Source organism: Schistosoma mansoni, assembly GCF_000237925.1.
Source record: "Schistosoma mansoni, WGS project CABG00000000 data, supercontig 0013, strain Puerto Rico, whole genome shotgun sequence".
In the NCBI taxonomy this organism is placed as follows: domain Eukaryota; kingdom Metazoa; phylum Platyhelminthes; class Trematoda; order Strigeidida; family Schistosomatidae; genus Schistosoma; species Schistosoma mansoni.
The window spans coordinates 1,654,967-1,672,745 of NW_017386025.1; the positions used below are offsets into that span (position 1 = coordinate 1,654,967).

At 33.9% G+C, this 17,779-nt stretch overlaps 1 protein-coding gene across 1 annotated transcript in view; it reads left to right on the forward strand.

Annotated features, from left to right (window-relative positions):
- Smp_167290 (hypothetical protein) overlaps positions 1–17,779 on the forward strand; it is a gene marked incomplete at its 5' end in the record, with an annotated part of 38,343 nt that overhangs the window by 14,616 nt on the left and 5,948 nt on the right. Inside the window, 7 exons of the mRNA XM_018790868.1 lie at positions 351–1,327; positions 6,256–6,529; positions 7,813–7,986; positions 9,973–10,351; positions 12,493–12,758; positions 14,066–14,497; positions 16,355–16,627. Coding sequence (XP_018645884.1) covers positions 351–1,327; positions 6,256–6,529; positions 7,813–7,986; positions 9,973–10,351; positions 12,493–12,758; positions 14,066–14,497; positions 16,355–16,627 — 2,775 coding nt within the window. The remainder of the gene's footprint in view (positions 1–350; positions 1,328–6,255; positions 6,530–7,812; positions 7,987–9,972; positions 10,352–12,492; positions 12,759–14,065; positions 14,498–16,354; positions 16,628–17,779) is intronic.

A 17,779-nucleotide genomic window follows, 5' to 3' on the forward strand; every position in this document is an offset into this window, starting at 1 on the left:
TGTAAGCTATAATCAGATTTGTAGGTTGTATTCGTCTCAGATTGAACTTATTTGAGGCATCATCAAAAATCAGGGACTACTGAATAGGTGTTTTGTCATAGTATGGAACTCTCAGTAATACCCATTTATGAATCTACCAGGAATCAAACTAAGTCCTTCAGGTCTGGCGACAATGCTTAGTCATTAAAACGACTGGCTCAACTTCCAGTGATATAATATCAACTTCGGATTTTCCTGATAATTAGACCTTATTAACAAATTCTATGTTGTGTAATTAAAATCTCACTTTTGTAAAATATCAATCTTATATTTTGATTTTATTGTGTGTGTTTGTGTGTATCTAATCGTAGGAACAAACATTGAATTATTTGAAATGTATTATTCATGATCAAACTGCTTGGAAACACTTTCCATCTGTATATTTTCGTTTAATTAAACGTCTATTAAATGAACATCCCGTAAATGATGCCCGTTGGCAATGGTTAACCACACAATTATCCGCTACGATTGATTCTATTCCAATGCATGATCTTCATTATCTTGAGTTAGAAGGCCCTCTAACTTTTCAATATATTATCCCTGCAAATATTACTAATCATAGTAGTAGTGATAATTATGATCGTTATGGATCTGCGGACAGTTTGCTGTTACCAATGACGCGCCTATGTGCACGACTAGATGCATTACATACTTTACAAGAATTATGGTTATTATTGTATCATTTATGTTGTTCTGAATGTCATCGTGAACAATGGAATCAATCAATAAACGTAGATCTAATTTCATCAGTGAAGTTGACTGATCTACCAAAATTTTTGAATATTTTATTAATGCCTACTAAATTATCCAACAATGATAATACTACTACTAGTAGTAGTAACAGTAGCCACCTCAAAAAAACACGATCACAAAAACATGTGAAAATTTCACATGTGTACCATGAAGTTCGCAGTCTTATGAATGAACAAGCATTCACCACTAATATCAAAGCATATAATCATGATAATGATGATGACATTCATCGTCATCCTCATGACGACAATTCAATTGATCATGTCCACACTGTTATGAATACAACATTTCCCAATTCAAAATATGCTTGTTGTTCCATTGAACATGATCAATTAATTGAAGATTGTACTGGTCGTCTAATTCAATCATTAGACGTGGATTGTCTACTAAAATCAGCCGATGATTGTCCTTTGGACGGTGGCGATGATTTTGGTGATGATGGTGGAAATTGGGCAGAAACACATTTTTTATGCGGTTTACATATGGCTAGTGAATTGGTTGAATTTGCTAAAGCTTTGCAAATGAAATTAGCCAAGTTAGTTCCATTTTCTGTGGTTCTGTTTACTTGTTTGTGTTATTACTATGTTTCATTGTCAAGAGACTTTGCAAACTGAAGAAAAAGACTGTTAGACTTCAAGCTCATGTTAACCTTATATTTTCACTGTGGTGTTTCCACTCACCCACTACACCACCGTTCATGTTGGAAGAGTACAGTATGCGTCTGCGTACTATAATTAACGACAGATTATCAGGTATATTATACACTATGGGATTCTGAAGCGAAAACGTCCTCTTCATCACCTTTAAGACAATGAAATCTATCTTAGTTTCGGTCTTTTTAATAGGATTTAAGTCAAGATGGTGCTATGTTCACTAAAAAAGAGATATATCAATGGGACTAGCTCAGTTAGCGTATACTGAAAGTTATCAACAATAATTCTCTTGTCATGCAGTTTTTTTCGCCGTACAAAATGCTGTCACGTATTTCGTACGTAATGTTTCTAGTTTTAATAACTGAAATATACCTATTACGTGCCTTGTATTTTAGTTATAAATCCCGAGTATTATCTTACTACTCCTTACAATTGGAGTGTGGCTCACATATACCTAAGCACCCGGTGAATGAGTTGGTTGAAACTTTCATTGTTATATAGGATAGTATTATAAAAGACCAAATAAAAAATGTTCACTGACTATAAGATAAAAGCATTATATACTGACAGCCTTGAATCAACCAATCAGAATTAAGAGGGCGCTTGGCGGGATTTCGCTCGGAATTGAAGGCAACAGTAAAAATAACTTGTATGTTATTAATGATCAAGTAGAAATTGGCGATTTTCGGTTCCTAAGTTGCTTTAAATTAATATATAATATCTACTAAGCAACAAAACAGCGAGTACGACATTGCACCTAAGCTGTCACAACAAATATATGCTCCTAATCTAGATTGTGTGTTAAAATTACTTTATGTAAATCAATGAATAGTCATTGGTGTTTGTGTAGCTAGATTATTATTATTATCATCACTATTAATAGATTTATTCAATATTATATTTTTGGTACAATATAGAATTCTTAGCACAAAGTATTTCAACAAGCTTCTTTTTCTTATTTCTTGATCGATCCTGACGATAAATATTGAGTGGTCACCAGTTAGATGTAAACAGTTCAGGAATCGACATCTGACTAATGTTCATTCCTTTCAATGCATATTTCCAGCCACCACGATGTCTCTGATTGTACATTTTTGTAACTTGTACAGAGAAAAGTCGTAAACTTTTCACAAACGCACCTGAATATGTTATGCAATTAATTGACATAATGATCTGTTAAAACAAACAAGGAAACAGATAACTTGTTGAAATATTCAGATCAGTCAGTCAGTTACAACGTAGAACTTCGTACGTACGTACATCAGTTCGAGTTGCCATACCACATTAGCACAGAGATCCAGTTGTCGATTCAAATCCCATATTGGTAGAAGTAGTAAGAGTATAAGCATTAATGTGAAAGATTAGGGTTTGAAGATGTTAATATGGCAGGAACAGGTAGCCCAGATATTCAAGCAGGCATTCTCCCACTCTAACTCTCAACTCTAAATATTAACCTTAAGTAAACAAAGCGTCTCAAACAATCATTGCATTATAACTGGTTTCGAATGATGACAAAAATCCTACAAGGTTCTAATTTAGCTCAACTTACAATATGTAAACTTGACTTTTCTTACTTTTACCATAATTAATAACTTAGCATGAATATGTCATATGGAAACCATTAGTTCACCGTAATTTTACTTATTTTTTATAATTAACTGTTTTATAGCTAAGCCGTGTTTCTTGATTGGCTGGTAAATCACTCAAGGTCGTCAGTGGTGTATAACTTTTACCGATTATAGTTTTCTTCTAAGTTATTGGGTCACCTGTGCTGTTTATTTCTGAATCGCTTAACTTTATTACGCGTAATTACTGATGCTGAAGTTCCTACCAGTATAATAGTTTCCCTGTAATTTAGTAATATAAAGATGATGTCATTTGAAATATAGCAAGTTGCTGCCATTGAGTGATATCTCAGACAAATTGGTTATGAGCAACAAAAGTAATCAGGACTTAATTCAAGTAAAGATATCAAACTGTCAAATAGTATAAACAAATAGTAAAAACACTATATATTTCTTTGATGTTTTTGATTTTGATTATTTCCCTGAAGAAGTCCAGACAAGTTAGCTGGACGAAACGTTGGAATTATTTAAATTTCAATCGCTGAGACTATTTCAAATATAATTTTTTCTCATATAATGAATTCTCTATACTCGGCGCCCAATTATTGTCAAACTATTCGTTCTAATCTTGACGAATATTCGTATATAGTATAACATGTTTTAATTTCTTTCTTTTTATGGGTGAGAATAATCCCAACTTGCTTTTTATTAATGATAGAGAACAGAGTAATCCCATTGTCCAGGTACTAATTGAGAGCTTAGTATGGGCCCCATTACACTGTAACTCATTTGCCAGGTACAGGTTTATGTGCTGGATTTCTAGCTACACTGTTTGTATGCTGCGCTAGTGATACTTCTGACAACAAAGTTAGTCGGGTGGGGTTCGAACCTCCAGCCTACTGTATGCTTTAACCACTAACCCACCACTTCGTTAGATACTGTCGTTTCACACCTAGATTACGCACTGAAAGCTTGATTAATAATATTCTGTGCACACCTGAATTTCTTTTCACACTTATGATTGTTGGGAAATATCTGTAGCTCAAGATGAGGTTTCTGAAGATGTTTTGTTCTCTGAGCTGAACGGTTTAGACATGAATCTTTTATTGTCTCTCTTGACAACATTATCAGCATAAAATTCAATAAGAAGTGATCGAAGATACATTTCAGCTCCGTCATTGCATTTTAAAACGAGAGAAAATGCCTAATGAATGTATTTCGAGAAAACGGTACCCCGAAAACTTTAAAAATGTTTTTCAAACCGATCATCAAGCGGAAAACCAATAACAAAAATCTGCAAACGAGTAATTCTACCCTACACAAAAAAACATCTTCAAGATCACGAACGGATTGTTAAGGCTATGGTGTGTGTTGACATAAGTAGTATGTAACACCAATCAGCAGTGGAAGGTTAAGAAGATCAAGTTGAAGAGAACGGGAATATAGTTAGGGATTAATTGTAATGGCAGTGAAGGAACAATAAAGTTTGATACAATCGATGAAGGATTTACAAATGAAGTATTTTACGTTTTACGAAAAAACTGCGCAATTTTGCATCGAAAATAAATTGGTGTTCCCTATTTGAGTTCTCGTTCACTACAAAGCTAGTATGAATAGTTGTGACTCTAAATCTTTGCAATTGACATTATACACTACGACTAACAGAAATCAACCAAATACCATTTAAAAAATTAGTCGCACTACATAGGACAGTGCGACCCCTCTCTCTGCCTACATTTACGTAAACGCCAACTTGTAGTTGCTGGTAATATATCAGGCTCACATAGGTTATCCTAGCTTCTGAACAGACCAATTGATTCATTTTTCTCAAGCTACATTTTGACCTTTTCAATTACTCGCTCATTAACCCTGTCCGTTGTTTGTATGATCGTGTGTTAATTGCTTACCCCATTCATTACGTGTCTGTATTTTCGTCTGAATATAAATATTGAGTCACGCTTGATCAAAACAGGTTGGCTCACTCGCTTTTTCTGCTCTGCTTCGTTTCCTTGATTGTCTATCTCAGATGTACTTTTATACGAAATATACGATTTCAAAATTCATCCTCGTATTTGACTTATTTAGTTCCTTCATTCACTAACGCGATTTAAATAGTTAATCATATGCATATTTCGATAACAATCATTCATACGATCAAACTGGAGCCAGATTAAGGGCCACTAAAAGCTAGTGGCAAAATACCACGGTATAGCTTCTCTCATATCAATGCATATGGACAACTATGAACGCGACTTCGATTGGGAAAACGTCGAAATAATGAACAAATGAGACAAAAGGAAAGCTAGAGACTTCTTTAAAAGTATGACAATGGTAACACATCAGTCAATAAACACATCGATACTAACCAAGTCTATCAACCCAATAAGGAAAGGATCAACAACTCAAAGGTCAGTAATCAGATCAGATGTGAAGGCAATCAAAACAGACATCTGAACAACGGTCTTACACCTACGGATAACAACCAACTAAATTATAGATCAACAGAACATACAACTGGTCCGTTGTGGAGACATTTTAATAACTTATTGAAGTGTGTGTTGATGATGTTGTTAACCGAAACAATGAAAAGCTTACGATCAAATCATCCAGCTTAGAGAATAAACTATCCTCAAAATACGTATGGTTTTAGATAATAAAATCAAAAGAATGAAAGTGCATTTGCCCTTATAATCAATACATACTAGACACACTATGATTATTTTACTGGCCAATTCTAAAAGATTGTCAGTCGTATCAACTACTATTCACTTACATATTGTCAAGGTTATTTCTCATCAGTAATTGAATTTAACTGGAAAACCGTAGAGAAGCAGGGAAAACTGTCACATTTCAATTTTTTTCACCATGTTTGAAAGTGAAGTACTTTTTTGAACTAATTTTCCCTATATTATATTCTTCTACTATATATTCATTTACCAACTAGTGTATTCTGCTTTAAGCCTGATCAAAGCAATGCAATAATTAGGACTCTATCCTGCTAACATTACTGTCCTTCGTTGATTGTTCGTTTTATCTTAGCTTAACAGCGCTATTACATTGTTTTATTTTGATATATAAGCTGAAAGTCGACGTCTTCAACAATTTCCTCTTTGTAACTTACTGTATAGCGTTAGAAATTCATTTTCTTCCACTGATCGAAACATTACTGAGATATTATCTTTTATAAATTGTTTAAATTTACAGTTCTTTAATTGTATACTTTTTTTTCTTTAACTCTACTCCAGAGAACCTCAGTCTTTATATCAATCAGTTTTTAATGAAGTTGCTATGAATGCTGGATTTACTTCGAATTACTTACAAGTTATTAAATCACAAGATGTTGTTTTACAAACAGTTACTTTAATTCCTCAATTGGTAAAAACTTTCTGTAAAACAATTGATAATGAAATGTCCACAATTACTACTTCATCATCATCGGAGGAAAATTGTGTTTCATCGGATATTTCAACAACTAAAAACACTGTCGAATTTCTTATACACATTTCACGTTTGATTGAGGTGAGTTAATTATTTCGTCTTTTATAGGTTTTGCATATACTCGCTTTTTAATGTATTATATATTCATTCTCTGAGTTAATCAAATCTACTTTGGATACGTTTTTCTATTCCACTTTATCAAACTTATACATGCTCGTAACACTTGATCAACTCAACTATTCAGAGAAAGAGAACAAAAAAAGCCGACTGCATATGAGGCTATAGTGCCAAATAATAATACTTATTATTCATGTTCATTTGTGCATAGCTTGTCCAATAAATGCAAGGATTGAGATAATAACAAAAACATTTCGCAAACCTTAGGTTATATCAATCTAACCCTGTTCAAAGCATGTGGCAATACATGTATACTAATTCTGTTTTTCTTGCTAAAAAGCATCTCTTGAAGTCCTTAGAAGGCAGACTTTCCAACTGCCTCATCGTTCCACACTCTATTGTCTCTATATTACCATTATTACTGTTTCTATATAATCATTTTGTGTCACAATAATAAATAAAATCTCTTTCAGCGGGACTAACTTTCAAAGTAGGAACGGTAATCTGGCTTATAAGCAGAGATAGATGGCGGCTATCAATGGAATTATAATGCTTGTGACTTGAGGCAATATCGGGGCAACCCGCACAGGATGAACATATGCCAACAATAAACTGATCAATTGCAGTCCTTAACATCAATGGGAAGATTCAGACGACCAACACAAATGAGACAATCTTGCTTGTTCATCAAATTGTGAGTCAAAAGCTCACAGACAACTACTACCTTATGGGCTGGAGCGCTGATGCTTATTTATTAGACACATATAAATAATAATATTTTTCATGGACTAGTAGTAGAGTAGCTGAATGAACTGAATCGATGAAGACGTGGAACTGCAATGTGACTGGTTGTTTGTTCACCTTCATTCATGACTTCTAACAATTTAGTAAGTTATTTCATGGATGGACAGGTTACGTTTAGTTGGTCAAATTAACTCATATAATGGGTTGTGTTGACACTTGATCGCTTTTGTTAAGTGGATAATCCATCTACAATAGCTCTCATCAATACTTCTATCTATGCTCCCACGTAACATTCAAATGTATACTATCTGTCTAAATTTGCTCAGTATATCAATTGTAAATTTTGTCTTAACCAAAAATCTCCATAAAATTTTATGCTGTCATTGACTTGTTTATTTAAAGGATATCTTAATAAAACTGGAATACCTAACCTATGAAGCATAAAAATCATCACTACGTTTTTTTCTTCTCTTTTATCTATCCATCTTGATGATGTGAATTAGGCTGGTGTCGCTGAAATTGTACGTTATCGTGAAACACATCTTCCAAATTTATTTAAAACAATCGAATCCTGTAATTATCAAATGAAGAATAAGTTGTCTAAAAAAGTTTATTATTTGCCTTGTTGGCTTACAGATGACGAACCATATGGCCTTGGAAATATTCTATTAAAATTAGTAAGTTGGTTTTTTATTGATATTCATTGAGGTTAAAAAGCAAGCATAAAACGACTTACTTCATGGTGTAATCCGAAAGTTCAATGGATCTAACTTCACCATAAGGATGCGATTATCAAAGTTCATTACGCATAATAGTCAGAATCAATAGTTAATAAGAACATTGTTCGTAAAATATAGTTATTCTATTCAATAATTAGAATGATTTAAATGTCACAACAAACAGTCACTTCTAAAACCTGGTTTATATATATATATATATATATATATATATATATATATATATAGTCTTTGGCATAAATGTTTTGTGGACTTGTCAATAAATAGGGTAAAATACATAAATCCCAGTTTATCATCAAATTCACTATGAATAAAGTTTTCCGCACTATGTATAGTTATCCAATAAAACCACCATCCCATCCGACTGGTCACAATCACTGATTGTCCCAATATATAAGAAGGGGCCAAAATCATCCTGTGATAACCATAGAGGGATTAGTCTGACTAACATAGTATCTAAAATACTAGCCTCAATAATTATCGGGCACCTAACTAAGACTCGTGAACTCCAAACACGAGAAAATCAGGCTGGCTTCAGACCTGGTCGTCGCTGTATCGATCACATATTCACTATTCGTCAAGTTTTAGAACACAGGCATGCTTATCGGCGTCCGACAATGATAGTTTTTCTTGACTTAAAAGCAGCATTTGACTCTGTAAACCGAGAGGTTCTGTGTCAGTGTCTGTCATTGAAAGGTGTACCTGAGAAGTACATAAACCTTGTGAAGGCTCTTTACTCGAACACTACCAGTCAAGTGAGAGCTTATGGCGAACTGTCATCTGATTTTGCAACCTCAAGTGGTGTCCGACAAGGCTGTCCATTATCTCCATTTTCGTTTGGCTTCATCATAGACCTACTGCTGGAGACAACACTCGTTGACTGAATTTTCAGGAATTGATCTCCTACCAGGAGGTCCATTTATCGATTTAGAATACGAAGATGACATAGTCCTGTTTGGTGAAGACGTTGACAACCTGCAGAGTCTTCTCCTAGCACTGAATAACAATGTCAGGATATTTGGAATGCGTTTCTCCCTCTTTAAATATAAACTGTTACTCCAGGACTGGCCTGCGTCAACACCTGAACTAAGGATAGGGAGTGAATTAGTCGAACGCGTCGACAATTTCACTTATCTCGGAAGTCTGATCAACCCTGTGAGATTAAAATGGCCTCATATGTGTCTTTCTTCCTGTACTATATCCTTATATACAATCTTTCTTTCATATATTACCACCACTAAATTAACTACTTCTATGAATTTGGTGATCGTCTTGTTGTGTTAATGAGGTATGGCAACCTGGACCGATGCATATGCGTGACTGGTCCTGCGTTGTAGCTGACTGACTGAATAAAACCATCATTTTATGTGCCATACTTATTTTATTAATTACGGTTTTTTGTAATTGTCCTTGAGCTTTATATTTTTTGTCCGGGGACTGCTACTTCTAACGTGGCTGCTCGTGGCTTCTGTATTCATGACAAGTGTGAGAGACCATCTGTCATCTAGAATTATAACTCAGTCAATCACTCGCAACGTAGAACCTGTTACGTATGCACCTCATTAACACAAAGGAATTATGACTATGTTCTTTTCTGTCTTCAGTTTCCTTAGAACCTTATTAGTCTTCTGCGCTAAGCGGAAAGTAGTCTTACTCTCGTCAAATTAGCTTGTTTTATTATTTGTTTGAATCTCTTCACTTGTTCCTAATGTTTTGAATAATGACTCTAGTGTTGAGGAGGATTCTGTATCTTCTGTGTGATGATTCAATCGTTCATTTTTGTAGAAGACATTCTTCCATTTTGGTCATTGGTTATTTTTGATAAAGTAATCAACCTTCTTCACAAATCTCCTGTTTATCTCCCAATACATATGATAATTGATTTTCGTATGTCTTTTATGCGTTTGTTTCTTCTCTATTACACAGTTAACCTATCTGGTTAAAGTTGGCTCAAATAAATTATCATCATTATTAGTGGATGAACACGATCATGTTGATCAAACATCTGATCAAACAACTCCTAATCATCAATTAGTAAACGACTGCGTCAACTATGCTATTGATTTAATTCGTAGTATTTTAAGCTTAGCTAAACAACGTGTTAACTGGGCCATTGAACAGTCAACTTGGGCTTGGTGTTCTACTAAAGAATTATTGCCACATGGTGATAATGACGATAATCTAGAAACTCATCGACCGCATATACATCTACCGAGTATCAAAAATCGTCTACAAGTATTACAACGCTTAAGACGTTTAAAGCATTGGTATGCAAGTTTAAGAGAGTATCTAATTTCGATTGTAGGTAAGTTGTCGTTTCATACTATTTCAACTATTTCTTAGTGATAAATAAAGTTTGAATAACCATTGTTTGTTATTTTTAATCTATCGTAATTCAATATAAAATAATTATTTTTTGAAGTTTATTTCCTCCTGTTTTCAATAGGGTATTGTGTTCTGTTACATCACTATTGATTGGTTGATTAACATTTACTGGATTTGTCACCCGCTTTATAGTTTACAGGGACCACCACATTGTAAAACTTCTGTTTAGAGTACTAGAAAGCTAGACGGATGGTTTTCAAATACCTTTTTATTATCTGGTTGTTGAGCAGTAGTTAATCCATTCGACTTTCAACAACTAAGTCCAAGGTTCGAACCCTTCTCCACCTACTTCGGTTTAGGCTCTCACACTTAGAGTGTGGCTCATATTTAGATCTCTGGCAAATGATTTACTTTTTAAATTCTTTCACTTGTGAAAAATGATTAACTTTATTCTGTCCATACCTTTCTCACTGATTCTCTAACCCTTAATCAAAGTCAGTGTATCTATTCAAGAAATAATAATTGTAACCAGCAATCGGAGATTAATGGTTTTAAAAGTTTATTAGGACATGTTTTATGTATACCCAATCACTCCGTACCTTGGTCTTCGATGTTGTCTGGTGTATGAATAGGTTGTAATAAATTTAAGGTCACTCAAACCAAGATGTGGCATCAGTTCATGAAATTATTGACTGTTAGTATTAACCATGTTGGTAATTGTAAAATACCTGATTGGTATTCGTGTACCCAATAGTTGTAGACATTGAGTAAGATGACTCAGAATGTGTCATACTGGCACAGTTATATTCACTCTTTACTTTCCTATAAATCTTGAATTGTAGTATTTCTTGACATACACACATGATATTTGCATCTTCTTCGACCGTATGCTCAATATTTAGTCTTTTTTACTATCATTTCGACTACAATAATTTAAATTCTTTTCCTATTCTTGTTAATTTCACTTCATCGTGCTATCGTTTCAAGTATAGAAACTTAGACTAACTCACATTTCTGCTAGATTCTATGTTAATTACAGGATTGATTGAATATCAACTACCAACTTCGTATAGTATGTAGATATATAAGGTCGTTAAGTGGTCGTAGAGACAGATAGTTTTCAGAAAATCATCGACCTAATTTTCGTGTTAGTTGGCACTCGCCAACAAGGTAAATATTTATCTCAACGGAGTTTATGCTTCCTATGTTGTTTTAAACCCATACCACCCAGATTAAAACGTTGTACAAGCTGAAACTGATCTCCTACCGAACTGAGCTGTTGACATCGATTGATAATTGAGTAGTAACTAATATCATATTTATATTACGCCTCTCAATCGAATTTTATCGATCAAATAGTAATAGAGTCTATATAACGAAACGTTCCTAAGCATTTTTGAAATGTGGTATTGAAATTGAAATGTGATTAGTTGTTAAGTGTAGGCAAACAGTCACTTAGCCTACTGACTACTAAATATGTGATTTCCTTTCTTGTTACTGATTTCTACTTCAAACTTACTGAATATGACTGCTTGTAACGGTTGGGGATAAACTCCACGTCCCCAAGTCATCCAAGTATATCGTAGCCAGTAATTACTGTTATGTTTTCGTTTAGTCATTCAATTGTTGATATTTGGGAGTAATTTCTATTACAGAATCAATTTGAGGTATGACTTTTGCTATGTTTAAGTTTTTCTTCCATCATGACTGATTGCGCTACACTTGACATGTCCGTAGCATGATGAAGTTGTGTTTTCGTCGTAGATAACTTCACATTTTTCATATAAGCCAGTAAGAAAGAGGACGAAACATGCCCTCTATCATGGATTACGACAATATAAATAAGAATTCCCACTTCATTTTGGTAGGCTGCCAGGTGCAAGGTCAAAATTGCGAACGAGAGTGGAATTTATCCTCAACCCCTGTAATTGTGTTAAATAAAGTATTATCTGGTGTTAATCTAGGTCATAAATCCTGGATCTTATACAACGTGACCAGTCTTACCATCTCATTAATGTGTTATCGTAGTATACCTGAAAGAGAAAAAATTACCTTAAGATATCCGTTATATCAATTTTTATGTTTTTTTTAAATCATTTCATCCTCACATATTACATACAGGTGATCAGTTGCACAGACCTGAATCTGCATTGGATTTAGCTGAACAATTTATTGATCGAGATCAAATTATGCGTTGGTGTTATCTACTTGAAGTACAAGATGAACAATATAATTTAAACGTTTTAGATGGTTGTATTGATAAAGATGATGATAATGGCTTATCATCAATTGAAATAGATCAACGTAATCGCTTTCACCATCATCGTTTAGCGTCGGTTATTAGACGTATTCCATCTGAATGGAAACTTCCAGACTATGCACTTCAAGTATGCATGCATATATATTATATATCCATCACATTAATATTTATTTTTATCTATTAAATTTCTGAACCGTGTAATATGTGCTCTTTTTGAAACATCGTACTGATTCATCTTAACAATTATATATATATATATATATATTGCTAAACAGTTGATGTACCATCTATCTTCCCAACCATATTTCTTTTGTTTTGGTCCATTGTTAATCAATTATGCATCGTTTTCCTTGCCCTCTACCACTTATGGTGGGATTTTGTTTAGAGTAAGGGGTTATTATTTGGTATGTTGTGTAGTCAGTCATTTCAATCATGTTATTGCATGCGTTTTGAGTAGTCATAAATGAATTGGGTACAATAGAAAGGTAGTCTGCTTCCTATCTACGTCTTTTTATTGACTACCGGACTAGAAGGAACAGCTTTCACCACCAATAAGCATTAAATCGCTGTTCGTTGTTCATTGGTTGGTGTTTTAATTCGTGAAACAGGTCACTAGTCCTGATGGCCTATTGGTAAACTATTCGATAATCGAAATCCTTTTTGGGCAATGTAGTGCATGATATCGATTATAATCTCTAGTCATAACAAGTCAGAGTTCTCAAAACGCAGTAATCCTTTCAAAGAAAGTTTCGCCTCACGGTATGGCCAGTCGAGAAGTGACAACTTTTATCATACCTCTAATAACAATCGGTATCACATTGTTCACAATAATGTTTCCTGAACACATTAAATCAAGTATCTATTACATAAGAGGATCACATATAAATTTGTATACAAGTATATCAATCACTTATTGAAACATGATAAATATTTGCGTGGTGATTAATAAAAGTTGAAATTCAGTATCAGGAATCTTGTTTACTGGTAACTAAATTGCCTACAATCATTCATTAAGTTAAATGCCCTGAGTTAAGAAGCTCTGAAGAATCGGTGAAGCAAGTTTTAAATCACTTTTAACTTTAAGTCATTAGTTTACAGGTTTGGATCCCATTTCAATTACTTCGATGCAGGTACAGCTACTTTTACAAAGTTTCCATATAACTGTGGCTTAGTGATTAAGGAGTTTGACTTTTAACCACTAAATCCGAGGTTCGAACCCTGCCTCACGTACTTCGGTTTGATCAAACAAGTAGTATCGTTAGCCCTCACACCTAGAGTGTATCTCATATCCGAATAGCTGATAAATGAGTTAACTAATTGATTAATAATTACTAGTTTTTAAACAATAAAGAGCCCCCAATCGAAATGTACACAATTTATCGTTTCTTCATTTTTGTTTCTAACTTGTTATTTTCCTTACAAAAAACATTGTAGTGGTTCCTCTCTCATGATGAACGTGCACGAGTTCAATCTCTTCTTGCACTATTACATCGTTCAAGTAATTCACTGAATAAGACAATAAATACCACGAATATCCTGCACTATACCAATTTGCATGCTGCCACAACAACAAAAGCTACTACTCATACAAATATAAGTAGTATGCAACAAGTCAATGATAATTATCACCATAAACCGCATAGTTTCATGAATAGCTCTCATATTTTAGATAAATCTCAGTCAATTTTAGATGTGAATATAAGTAATCATAGTGTACCGTTAACGAAAGCTACAAATGTCAATAAATCTATTCATCATAAACTACCGGATGATAACAATAACGATCCAGTGGAGAAATTCCTCCATCGTAAAGATGTACAAAATTATGCATGGCCTCATTTATTATCTACTGGACAATATGAAAAGGTTTGTCGTCATAAACTTTATTATTATTATTAGTAGTAGTAGTAGTAGTTTTAGTAAATCAAAGGTGAAATGTTCTCTTTTCAACAATTTCATTTTCAAAATCCCTGTACGATTTTTCATTCATGTATAGAATAGATAGTTTTGACAGAAAATCCACTATCTATGAAAAGCTCGACTCTAATCAACCAGAAAAATGTTTTTTAGTGCGTACGTTATTATGTGATTTCGGCTCCTTCTGTCTTCTCAGTACTTTGAGGAGCTGAGTCAAAAGTCTTCGGATCGTGTGGAATACGTGATGCATGTTCAGTTGAAGGGTTATTTTACATTGCGTTCACTATTGTATTGTTATTTCTAATGGATTGGCTATAAACGAATCTTTACATAAAGTCTCAAAAAAGGTTTCTCAGAAAAGTATACCGATAAGATTTCTGTCTGTAGTGCTAAACTTGAGAATCCTTAATTATCTGCATAACCAAACGTTCAACTCTGATAAGGGCGAACGTTATATTTACAATTTTTGTCCGTCTCCCTTCAATTATCTAATGACTCACTAAAACAGACAAATCTAAACAATATGTCTTATTTTCCTACTATCACTTAAGGTTGCATCAAACTATTGTCTAATTTTTAATAGATCTTATCTTTCCTTAACCTAACAATTAGCTTGTAGATTATATGAAGGAACAAACTAGAATGTTAGTACATCTTAAGTTTACGCTTGTTATGAAATACTTAACGATGTTAACTAATTAGACACGGAAAAATTAGTCATCGACAATTCTTTCGTGACAAAATAACTTAGTGTAGACTTTTATTAGGGAGTTGCATCTAAAAAAATTTAATTGCTTTTAACTATATATTGGGTTGCGAGTTCCTAACCTTACTTCTTATATTTCAATAGGTTATATCATATTTTATATATTTATTGATTTAATACACGAAATCTGATACAACCGGGTACCAAAAAAAGCAATGCATCACACAAATAAAGAGATAATGTACTGTAAAGAAAACGACGTGAAGAAATTACGATCAAAAAGGAATTCTTTCAGTTAAGTTTCTCAATCTTATATGGAATGCAGAACAAATTACAGTAGGGTCGCTACTGTCTATGATTGTAAACTGTCGGGAATCCGTAAATATCTTTAGAACCCCAGAAAGTGTCAGGAAATGTTTTATCTAATCAGCACTTAATGGAAACCTTTCACAAGTATTTAGAAAAAAGGGATGGATCACGTGTAGCATTTTTCGATTGAATAATCACTTATACCGTCACTATATTTAGTACGTTTCGAAGTTCGTTTCAAAGTCACATACAACTTAGTAAATACACTCGATTTTCTGTACGCAAGTTAATCTTGGAATAAAGTTCTCGCTCAATTTTCACCCCTTTTCTTTATCGTTCGAGTTGACATGTAGAAGTAGTCTGAGTTATAGGGGGCGGCTAACAAGTCAGTGTTAACCGTCCCAGTAGCAGATTTATCACGGACCATGTCTGATAACGTCCCAAGCCATTGAGTTATACTATCACACGGACTCCAACCAAGAAGACGTAATGAATCGATAGACTTCAATTCCGTACAGTTTTCTTTCATACCATGACGTCATATCCTAAACTAACCATCTCTCATTTTCTCCACCTACAACAACACTAATATCACAATGGCATAAAAGACGACGTAGATTGACATAGGCTGGTTTAGCTTTCACTATGCGTAGATTTGTTTTATCTATCACCTTAATATCAAAACTCACACAACCAATCAGGATACACGAGATTACCGTTTTAAATTTTACTACGTTTTTGTGTAGATCATAAAAAATCTTTTGAGAAATTTTTGTTATATTTCTTTCTAGGCTTCAACTATTTTATATGAAGAAGCGTGCAAAGAATTTCAATATTTAGGACGTCGTAAAACTTTATTCAGTTTAGCTAAATTGACTTATTTAACAACAATAAATCATTCTGACTCAGTGATGATAGATCGATCATCATCGGAATCAATGTTTAATATTATGCACAACGGACAAGCTGGTGCTCGGTATGTAGAAGAGAAAGAAGCAACCAGAGATCAAGAGGATTCATTTTTATTGAAAGTTAATGCTTATCTAGATTGGATCTCAGTACAGGTTTGAAAATGTATTCATTTATTTTCTTTCATTTGTTGTTTATCAGAGACAATGGATGATTGAACTGTGTAGTTGTGTTTTACTAGTCAAAGTGTATAAATAATATTAACTACATAATCAAACCGGCTTCTATCGTTGGTTGCTCTTTCCCATCCAACTTTCGATGTATATAATTTTAATGAATAGTAATATGAAGTAAAAAAAGTGGGACAAGTTTGCCACTTGGTACTATTATAATTCATGATCGTTGTAATGGAACATTTAGCTCTATTCGTCTGAAAAATACTCTTTAGATATATTAGGTGATTAGAGGTGGTCGACAAGATGACACCCTGATCTACACTTAGGTTTCGCACTATTTGCTACCCGCAATCAGAGTGTACTATTAATCTTAACATTCGCTCTTCGTCCTCTCAATTTCGTAGACAACACCGGTGCAGCGAGAAGGTAGTGAGTAGTATTTCCATGATAGTGGCTGTTTACACGTGGTCATGTGAGAGTATTTCGAAAGGGAGTGCGGACTCTCCTCACTCTCAGCCGTACCAGGGCATATTGGCATTGTTGTTTTTTCAAAATCGACTTCTATCTTTACCAAATCATTCAAACAATAGACTCTTACATTTAAACAAACTAATTTGATATGTCGAATGTTTATTCGGTTTAAAATCGAACTTCTCTTTTTATCTGTTTTATTGTATTGCAACTTTAAGTGTAATAACTTTAATCACCAACACACGCAGTTATTTTATAATCTAAATTGTAACAATCAATATCATTGTGTTGTTAGGCAGAGTATGTATTCGTTTTATCTTTTTTTGTTTTTTTTCTCTCTCTCTATTGTGCAATCCTATCGATTTTATCGTTGATCCATCAATTTCATCAAAGATCCATACCAATTTCTTTTATTACTATAATCATGACTATTTTCTTTGAATATAATTTTAGGCTATTCTTGAAGATCATTGTTCAAGAATATGGGCTGCATCAGCTGATCGTACTCCAAGTAGTGGAGATGGAGGAGGAGAAGGGAGTGGCGATGGAAGTAGGGGAGGTGGTCATCTTCGTGATGTTGATGATGATGACGATGAAGAGAAGGAGGACAATGTTACTAATGATATTGATCATAGTGGAATTGGTATAGATCTTAGTATG